Source organism: Oryctolagus cuniculus, chromosome 2 (genome assembly GCF_051225735.1).
Source record: "Oryctolagus cuniculus isolate XC-2025 breed Fujian yellow rabbit chromosome 2, ASM5122573v1, whole genome shotgun sequence".
Lineage (NCBI taxonomy): Eukaryota > Metazoa > Chordata > Mammalia > Lagomorpha > Leporidae > Oryctolagus > Oryctolagus cuniculus.
Genome location: NC_142868.1, coordinates 118,272,835 through 118,282,412, shown reverse-complemented (window position 1 = coordinate 118,282,412; position 9,578 = coordinate 118,272,835). Strand labels below are relative to the sequence as shown.

The 9,578-nt window shown below is 51.5% G+C and overlaps 1 protein-coding gene across 4 annotated transcripts in view; it reads right to left on the bottom strand.

Moving 5' to 3' along the window:
* Positions 1–6,112: 6,112 nt before the first annotated feature.
* The window catches only part of MERTK (MER proto-oncogene, tyrosine kinase), a 117,952-nt gene continuing 114,486 nt past the window's right edge, over positions 6,113–9,578 (bottom strand). For all 4 annotated transcript variants that reach the window (XR_016229209.1, XR_016229210.1, XM_008254044.4 and 1 more), the window contains one exon: positions 6,113–7,884. Coding sequence is in view for 2 of the 4 variants with exons in the window: in XM_008254044.4 (XP_008252266.2) it covers positions 7,410–7,884 (475 nt within the window). In the remaining 2 variants the exon portion in view is untranslated. The remainder of the gene's footprint in view (positions 7,885–9,578) is intronic.

Here is a 9,578-nt window from a genome sequence, read left to right as displayed (position 1 = left end):
AAAACCCTGTTTTGGGGCAAGGGTCATATGAGGTGAAATACAGCCAGTTGATCCGTTCAGTGATATGTTGAGGCAGGCTGTGATCTGGGCATCTGGATCTTGCAAAGAATGACAGTGTAGGACCTGCTGTCCCACACGAGTCAGAGGAGGGGACAGATGGCTCCAGACGAAGCCTTTTCTCTTGGCGAACACGCATCAGAATGCTCCGACTCGCACGTTTTGCTGACGCCGGTTAATACCACGGTGAAGGCCATCAGCCGAGCGCGCAGAGGCTGCTGGGGCTCTGAGCAGCCTCAGAGCTAGCGATCAAATGCCTTCCCTGGACTCGAGCTTGAGGGCCCTGGCCCACAGGACTTACAATTAAAGGGCCATAATTTGGGGTTTGAAAAACCAAAATTGCATTACCCCACAGCCTGAGCAGCTCCAGGGAATGCAGGTTCCTGCTTTAACTCTGTGAGCACCAACGGCTTATTTTAACGTAATTTCTTGGTGCTGCATACAATGTGGCTGCTCTCTATTCTTTCTCCTGCTGTACTTTAGATTAGATCAGCTTAGATTATCTCCAGTGATCTATCAAGTTTGTCAATTTTCTCTTTTTTGCCAACTCACATCTGTTGTTGTGTCCCTCTAGTGAGTTTTCACTTCAGTTTAAAAATGCAATAATTTGGGCCATCTTGGGGCTGGTGCTGTTTCCTAGAGGTTTCCCATATGGGCTCAAATTTGAGTCCTGGCCGCTCCTCTTCCAATCCAGCTCCCTGCTAATATACCTGGGAAGCCAGCGGAAGACGGCCCAAGTATTTGGGCCCCTGCCACAGACACGGGAGATCCAGAAGCTCCTGGCTCTGGCTGCGGCCTGGCCCCGTTCCAGTCATTGCGGCCATCTGGGAAGTGAACCAGAGGATAGAAGATCTCTCTCTCTCTGTAACTCTGCCTTTCAAATTAATAAATAAATCTTAAAATAAAAAAAGGACTTGGGCCATTTTCTGCTGCTTTCTTAGGCACATTAGCAGGGAGCTGGATCAGAAATGGAGCAGCCAGGACTTGAGCTAGCGCCCATAGGAGATGCCTGAGCTATAGGCAGCAGCTTAACCTGCTGTGCCACAGTGCCGGTCCCAGTAGAGACCTCTTTATAATGTAGTAATTGCTAAATTCAGCTTTTAGGCCTCTTCAGAGACACTTTTTTTTTTTTTGACAGGCAGAGTTAGACAGTGAGAGAGAGAGACAGAGAGAAAGTTCTTCCTTTGCCATTGGTTCACCCTCCAATGGCCGCCACAGCTGGCGCGCTGCAGCCGGCGCACTGCGCTGATCCGAAGGCAGGAGCCAGGTGCTTCTCCTGGTCTCCCATGGGGTGCAGGGCCCAAGCACTTGGGCTATCCTCCATTGCCTTCCCAGGCCACAGCAGAGAGCTGGCCTGGAAGAGGGGCAACCGGGACAGAATCCGGCGTCCCGACCGGGACTAGAACCCACTGTGCCAGTGCCGCTAGGTGGAGGATTAACCTATTGAGCCACAGCGCCGGCCCAGAGACACTTTCTATTGACTAATATTTTCCTGCATGTCTCATATATTTTTTAAAAAATATTTATTTATTTATTTGAGAGGCAGAGTTACAGAGAGGCAGAGAGAGAGAGAGAGAGAGAGAGAGAGGTCTTCCATCCGATGGTTCACTCCCCAGATGGCTGCATCGGTCAGAGCTGAGCTGATCTGAAGCCAGGATCCAGGAGCCTCTTCTGGGTTTCCCATGTAGGTGCAGGGACCCAAGGACCTAAGCCATCTTCTACTGCTTTCCCAGGCCATAGCAAAGAGCTGGATTGGAAGTGGAGCAGCCAGGACTAAAACTGGCACCTATATGGGATGCTGGCACTGCAGATCGGGGCTTTAACCTGCTATGCCACAGCGCCGGCCCCTCATATATTTTCAATTAGTTAGTTTATTTAATCAAGCGTAGAAATACAGAGACAGCTCTCCCATCTACTGTTTCACTCCCTAGATATCTGCAACAGTGGTTCCAGAGCCAGGAGCCAAGAATCTAGGTCTCCCCTGTGGGTAGCAGGAATCCAATTACTTGAGCCCTCCCAGGATCTGCATTAAGTTGGATTCAGGAACTAGAGCTGGGTGTCACACCCAGCCACCCGGAGATGGAACATGAGCTTCCGAACCACTAAGCCAAATGCCTGTGCCTCAAGTATTTTGGTCAAAACTGAGATCATATCTTATCTACTCCGATGTGCTCCTTTCCCGGAGCGAGTGGGTATGCTTGTTTGTTTAGTGACTTGCTTTAATGAATTCTGAAGCTTGTGTTTCTGCTGTAGTGTTTGATCACTGATATCCCTGCTCAGTTGCTTTTTCAGAATTATACTTGGCACCCCTAGGTCAACACAGCATTTTACTAAGCCCGTGGTTGGTCAAATGTTGTGTTTAAGTCTCTTTAGCCAGGAAGACTTCCACGTATTGCTGAAGTGTCTATCGGCAACTTATAGAATATATTCCAAGTTCAGGGAGCTTACAAGTTGGTCTTTTATTCATGAAGCTTGCTGTGCAGCCAGGGGTGAGTAGGTTACTGAATCTGAGTGGGTTAATCATTGTCATCAAAATACAGAGTGTCAGGCTCTATAAAAAGGGATATATATCCTGAATATATAAAATATCTTACAATTCAACAATAAAAGAATAACCCAATTTAAAAGTGGGCAAAGGATTGGAATATGTTGCTACTAAGAAGGTGTGTCACCATGCTCTTTAGGAGGAGAAAGAATAACTACAGCTGGCACCGCGGCTCACTAGGCTAATCCTCCGCCTTGCGGCACCAGCACACCGGGTTCTAGTCCCGGTCGGGGCGCCGGATTCTGTCCCGGTTGCCCCTCTTCCAGGCCAGCTCTCTGCTGTGGCCAGGGAGTGCAGTGGAGGATGGCCCAAGTACTTGGGCCCTGCACCCCCCGTAGAAGTACCTGGCTCCTGCCTTCGGATCAGCACGGTGCGCCAGCCGCAGTGCGCTAGCTGCGGCGGCCATTGGAGGGTGAACCAACGGCAAAGGAAGACCTTTCTCTCTGTCTCTCTCTCTCACTGTCCACTCTGCCTGTCAAAAGAAAAAAAAAGAATAACTACAGAGAATTCTCAAGTTTTGCTTTAAAAGATCTATATACCAAATCCCATTGTAATAAAAGATACTGTCATGAAAATATTCTAATGTAGCAGCCTGTGGTTACAGTTTCTAGAAATAATCATCACATTCAGCTACCAATGAGTTAAGTAATTAAACATGGTCTTCCAAGTCCAGTAGGATGGTCGTTTTGCTGTTGTTCTTGTCTGGAACTTTAAAAGAGAGAAAATGAAATCTCAACATAGGAACACGGTGCCTTACTGAAATGTGCCCTAAAGAAAACAGAGCTTCCCGTTTTCCCACTCGTCAAGCAAAGTGAGTAGGTGTCTTTAGAGAAGTTAAGTTGCTGCTGTAGCTGGTTTGTTTGGGGGGTCAGTTATTTTCCCACAGACTCAGCAGAAGTTCCAACTGGCTGTTGTCATTGACCAGAAGTTAAAAAGGACTTGACTTTTATGAATCAGGACCAGCCTGACCTGGGAGATACCAGACTGTGGTTTGGCCCATTTCCCGAGTGGGGACCTCTGCTCGGTCTGGCGGACTTGGAGGCCAGACAAGGAGAGAGAGAATCTCCTTGTTCTGGGATGGCTCGGAGACCCTCCTCACGTCCCTGTATCCTGTTGGCAAAGCCCAACTGGGGTGGTGGGGGAGGCACTGGGGCCAGCATCAGGAATTCAAGCCCAGGATGAGACGGCCAGGAGCTGCCTGTGGTGACGGCTGAGGACCGCCCTCCCTCACACTGAACTCCCCCACTGTGCGCAGCACCGGCCGAAGCAGAACTCCCCCTGTCTTTTTAGATTTTATGGCTGAATTAATTTGTGTTGTTTTTGGAGGGAGTTGATGACACAATCAGCACTGGGAGTGAGGAGCTGGAGCTGCGAAGGCCCTTCAATGTGGATCGTGGGAATCTCAACTATGAGCTGAAGGCCTAACCCGAAAGTATTTCTAATATGACAAACGTGGGTAGGTTTGCACTACACGAGAGGTCTTCCATCTGCTGGTTTACTCCCAGCGACAGCTGGGCCTGGGGCTGGGGCTGGGGCCAGGTTGAGGCCAGGAGCCCAGGACTCCATCCGGATCTGCAACATGGGTGGCAGGGGCCACAAACACTTGGGCCAGCTTCCGCTGCCTTCCCAGGTGCATTAGCAGGGAGCTGGAACAGCCGGGATGCTGGTGTCACAGGTGGTGGCTTAACCCGCTGCACCAGAACGCTGGCCCCTGGTCCTATTCTTTACCCAAGGTGCTTGTTTGTTGCAGGAGAGAGCACTGATCTGTTCACTGTACACTTGAGGAAAGGGGGGGGGGCTCAAGGAAAGTCAGTTGACCTGCAGAGATTGCCTAAGGAGATAGGGCAGGACTGGCTCCAGCCGGGTCCCTGCCCTGGGCCCTGCGGCCAGCACAGGTGGCAGAGCTCTCCAGGGTTTCCAAACCCTGCTCCTTGCTTCTTCCTTCTGTTCAGAAAGCAATGCAAGAAATAGGAGACAGAAGGAGAGGAGAGGGAGGGAAGAAAAAGAGAGAGAGAGAGAGCGAGCCAGGCAGTTAGTCTCACTCATCCTGTGGGTCACGAGTGCTTCTGCTACTTGTTTATTTCCTTGTCCTCCTGACCTCCCAGCACCAGTCCCAGCCTGGCTCAAGACAATGACTCGACTTGTTTCTTCCTGTTTTCTCTCCTCCTCCACTCTTTGCTCCTTAGAGCCACTTACAAAAGTAACTCGAGTTTACAGGAAACAGAATCTGAAGAGCTATTTTCAGTGGACGGCTCAGAAGTCAGTACCAGAGTCTGCCAATGGCTGGATCATCTGTGCTAGCTCTTTCCAAGCTGTCAAACATTCAGACGTGGCCGAGAAGAATGCTGGAGTTCCAAAGTCCTCAGCGAGATTTGCAGGTGCTGAGCAAGGTCGTCAGCTCTACCGCCTCCAACTGCACTTGTTGTAACCAACGCCTGGCACGTGGCCGTGTGCCAGAGGAAGGGACGCGTTCTGCTGGGTTTGTTGATGTCTCAGCTCTTACACCTGCTATGGCACAGCAGGCCCAGGCTCTCAGCCCTCCTCAGGTTGCATAGAAGATAGTGAGCAAACCGGACTTCCCAGTCCCACATATGGGGGAAAGGGGCAGGAGGCTCACATCACCCCGGGACAAGACGGATGGGAGAGGAGGGAAGCTGCCCACTCCTGCACCCAGCAGCTGTTTGAGATACCTGGGGTCCAGTCCCACTGCTTCCGATCCCAGTGCTTCTGATCTTGTTATTGCACAAGCACTTGGGTCGTTGCTACCCATGTGGGAGACCCAGATTCAGTTCCAGACCCCTGGCTCCAGTGCTTGGGCCCCTGCCACCCTTGTGGGAGACCAGGATGGAGCTCCCCCAGGCTCCTGGCTTTGGCCTGGCCCACATGCAGACATTTGCAGAATGAATCAACAGATAGAAGACCTCCATCTGCCTCACCTTCTGTCACATAACACTTAAAGGAAAACAAAGAATCTGCCCAGCCTGCGGTGTGACAGCCCTCACCTGTGTCCAGTCCAGGGAGCCTCAACATTTGGCCTTGGCACACACTGGAGTCATCCTATAAAGCCTGGGCTCTCCCTTGCCAGCCCCATGCAGTTGGAGTCTTGGGTACAGCCTGGGTATAAAGGATAAAAACACTCCCAGTGGGGGTGGGCATTTGCTGCAGCATTCAGAGGCTGCTTGTGACTCCCAGGCCCCTATCAGAGTGCCTGGATTCCAGTCCCAGCTCCGCCTTGGACCCAGCTCGCTGCTAATGCACAGCCTGGGAGGCGGCAGGTGATGGCTCAAGTATTTGGGTCCCTGCCACCCACATGGGAGACCTGGATTGAATTGCGGACCCCGGGTTTCAGTCTGACCCAGCTCTGGCTGCGGTGAACCCACAGCTGGAAGATCTCTGTCTCTCTGTCTTTCAAATAAATGAACATAAATAAACAAAAAGTTTAAAAAAAATACTAATGAGTCCTTCAAATTCTTGGTAGTCACCATCAACAAGACACTTGGTTTGCACAGGTAGGTAATAAAAATTTTTTATTGATTTTTTTTTTAAATGACCACTCAAAAGTTTTTAACAGTATAAATTATCTTTATCAGATGTAACTTTTTTTTCCCTTTCACCAATAAATGTAATGCTTGCATTTCTTGTAACAATACAGGCTCTTTTCAAACCCTCAGAACGTTTTCACAGTAAGAGCAGCTGGTTCACGCTGGAGATCGGGGTGCCCAGGCTGGCAGCCAGGCCAGGACCGGGCTGTGCGGGCCGCACCCTTGCAGCCTGTGACGACATCGATCCTTGAAGGCTTTCAGAGGCTGCTCCCAAGTGGGAAGCAAACAGGCCTGAAGATGCTGTGGCTGAGATCCGGCGCTCTGCATTCCGGCGCCACCTCTCCTGGCTGTGGACCACGGGCAGGTTACTGCGGCTCCACGAGCCACACGTCACAGCAGCACTGGTACCCGTAGCAGAACGGGGTCCAGAACAAACCAGACAGTGCACAGAGAGTTCCCGAGACCCAACAAGGCCCCGGGCAACAGTGGGATGTGAGCTTGGTGCCCTGCCCCACTGCCACCTGTCAGACCCTTCTACTCTGTAGCTTGCAGCTCGGATGGCATTAAGGATCCCTGTGTACCAGTCCATGGACTCCCAGAACGGGTTTCCCCTGTCTCCCAACAGCAAAGCCAGGAGTGGCACTGGGACCCACACACTGAAAGGAGTCCTTTGCAAAGGCCCTGGGGCCACCGGTGACAGCTATGCATGCCGTGTGCAGTAATTTCAGCACATCCTCCCCCCGTCCATGTTTTATTAGGAAGTCGTCTCAAAAAACTAATCAGAAAACTTCGAATAGTAAATGCATCATTCTTATCCAATACACGATTCATGTCAAAATACCACATTTCTCACAAAACCAGAAGTGATATCAGAGATGGCATTTCATTTTACCAGTATATACATATTTTTTTTACATACAATAGCTGAAAAAAAGATGAAAAAAAAAAAAGAGATGAACTTTAAAAAATAAAACTCTGCAAAAAAAAAAAAAAAAGAACTTTGCACAAACGTTGAGTATCAGGGACCAGCTGAAGCTTAAATGGTAAGATCCGCAAGAGTTGTCATCTTTTATTAAAATATGCTGATCTCTTTCCACCATATACAGACATATACACTTCTCCTTAAATAAATATATATTATGCATTTCTGACGAAGACGGACGTGAAGACGGACACTCAGCTGGTGTTCTGGGGCCATGGCGTTTTACTTGGAAAGAAGACACCGGGCAGGACAGCGAACCTGGCTGTAACCACGCCACTGCTGCTCATATCGGGATGTCCGAGTCTCCGGAGGAGTCATCGGCAAACTCAAGTTCCTCAGGCGGTGGGCTCCCCGCGGGCAGCGTGCTGCGCAGTGACCAGGAGGCCCCGTTCCGGGCGGGTCTGTCTTCCCTCGAAGCGCCCGGGGCCTCCCAGTCCTCGCCGCCCCCGTCCAGGACATACCGGCCCTCCGGAGCCCTGTGCTCGTGGACTTGGGCGGTGACCACGCTGATGGCGGCGCTGGGGTTGCAGGCGGCAATGATGGAGTCCGGGTCGAGGTTCAGGTCCAGCGAGCCGAGGGCGGGCCCCTCGGCCAGGCCCTCGCAGCTCTCCAGCAGAGGGGTGTTGATGTAAAAGACGTCTGCCTTGTCCTGAACCTCGGGCAGGCTTTCCAGGAGCTTCTCCAGCTGCAGCCTCAGCACGGAAAACGAGGGCCGGTCCAAGGGGTCGGCGGCCCAGCAGGAGTACATTATTTCATACCTAAAAGAAAAAGAAAAAGTTACGTCCTAGCACTGCACCCGGGTCCCCCTGTGCCATCCTCCCTAATCTTTCCTCTTATCCCAGCCCAGCCAGCATCCGTGTTATTTTTATGGAAATTGGGGAGGTCTCAAGTGATGGCCTAATAGTCACTGAACTGCTGTATATGTTCCACGGACACTGGACAACAAAACGGCTCTGTTGCCAGGAACAGAGGAGGTATATGGCAAATACATCTACCTCTGGAAATCAGGTTTACTCAAGGTCAGCTTCTTTATTCAGGGGCTGCAAATGTAACCCATAGTCAAATCCAGCTTGCCATCTGCTTTGTAAATAAAGTTTTATTGGAACACAAGTCCACCCACTTACCTACTGGCTGTTGTTTTGTTTTGTTTTGTTTTGTTTTTAATTTTTTTGTGGACAGGCAGAGTGGACAGTGAGAGAGAGACAGACAGAGAGAAAGGTCTTCCTTTTTCGTTGGTTCACCCCGCAATGGTTGCCACGGCTGGCGCACCGTGCTGATCCGAAGCCAGGAGCCAGGTGCTTCCTCCTAGTCTCCCATGGGATGCAGGGCCCAAGGACTTGGGCCATCTTCCACTGCCTTCCCGGGCCACAGCGGAGAGCTGGACTGGAAGAGGAGCAACCGGGACAGAATTCGGCGCCCCAACCGGGACTAGAACCCGGGGTGCTGGCGCCGCAGGCGGAGGATTAGCCTATTGAGCTGCGGCGCCAGCCTGTTTTTTTTTTTTTTTAAGATTTATTTATTTATTTGAAAGTCAGTTACACACAGAGAGAAGGAGAGGCAGAGAGAGAGAGAGAGAGAGGTCTTCCATCCGCTGGTTCACTCCCCAATTGGCCACAAAGGCTGGAGCTGCACCGATCTGAAGCCAGGAGCCAGGAAATTCTCCCATGCAGGTGCAGGGCCCAAGCACTTGGGCCATCTTCTACTGCTTTCCCAGGCCATAGCAGAGAGCTGGATCGGAAGTGGAGCAGCCGGGACTTGAACCAGCGCCCATGTGGGATGCCGGCGCTGCAGGCTGGGGCTTTACCCGCTACGCCACAGTGCCGGCCCCTACTGGTTGTAGAGATGGCTTTTGCTGCAGCGGCAGAGTTGAGCAGGTGCTACAGAGGGACTGCCCAGCCAGAACGATTCACTACTTGGCACTTCACAGAGTTTGCTGACCTCTGCTCAAAACTGTCGACCTGCGTTGTTCTCAGCGGGGCTTGGTTACACAGAGCCAGGGCCAGGGCTAAGAAGGCCAAGAGCTGGGATGGCACCTGTCATTGTCACTTTGTAATCACAATGCAAGTGGACTCGGAGTGGTACAGAATATGCCATGGCCACCTGGGAGTATGGGAGCAGGACAATCATGTTCAGCCTGGGCAACTCCGGTGCCCCACTGCTCCTCCTGACCCCACTGCTGTTTGTCTGCACTGCTTCTTCATTCCGTGTCCAATCACAATTAAGAATGACCGCTGGGGGTGGGTGTTTGGCCTCCCAGTTAACACAGCAGGCAAGATCCTGCGTCCCACACAGGAGTGTCTGGGATCCTGCCTCCAGCCTCCTGCTGATGTGCATCCTTGAAGGCGGCAGGTGATGGCTCCAGTACTTGGGTGGAGATCAAGACTGAGTTCTGGATTCATGGCTTCGCCCTGGTCCAGCCCCAGCCATTGTGGTCATCTGGAGGGTGGAATAG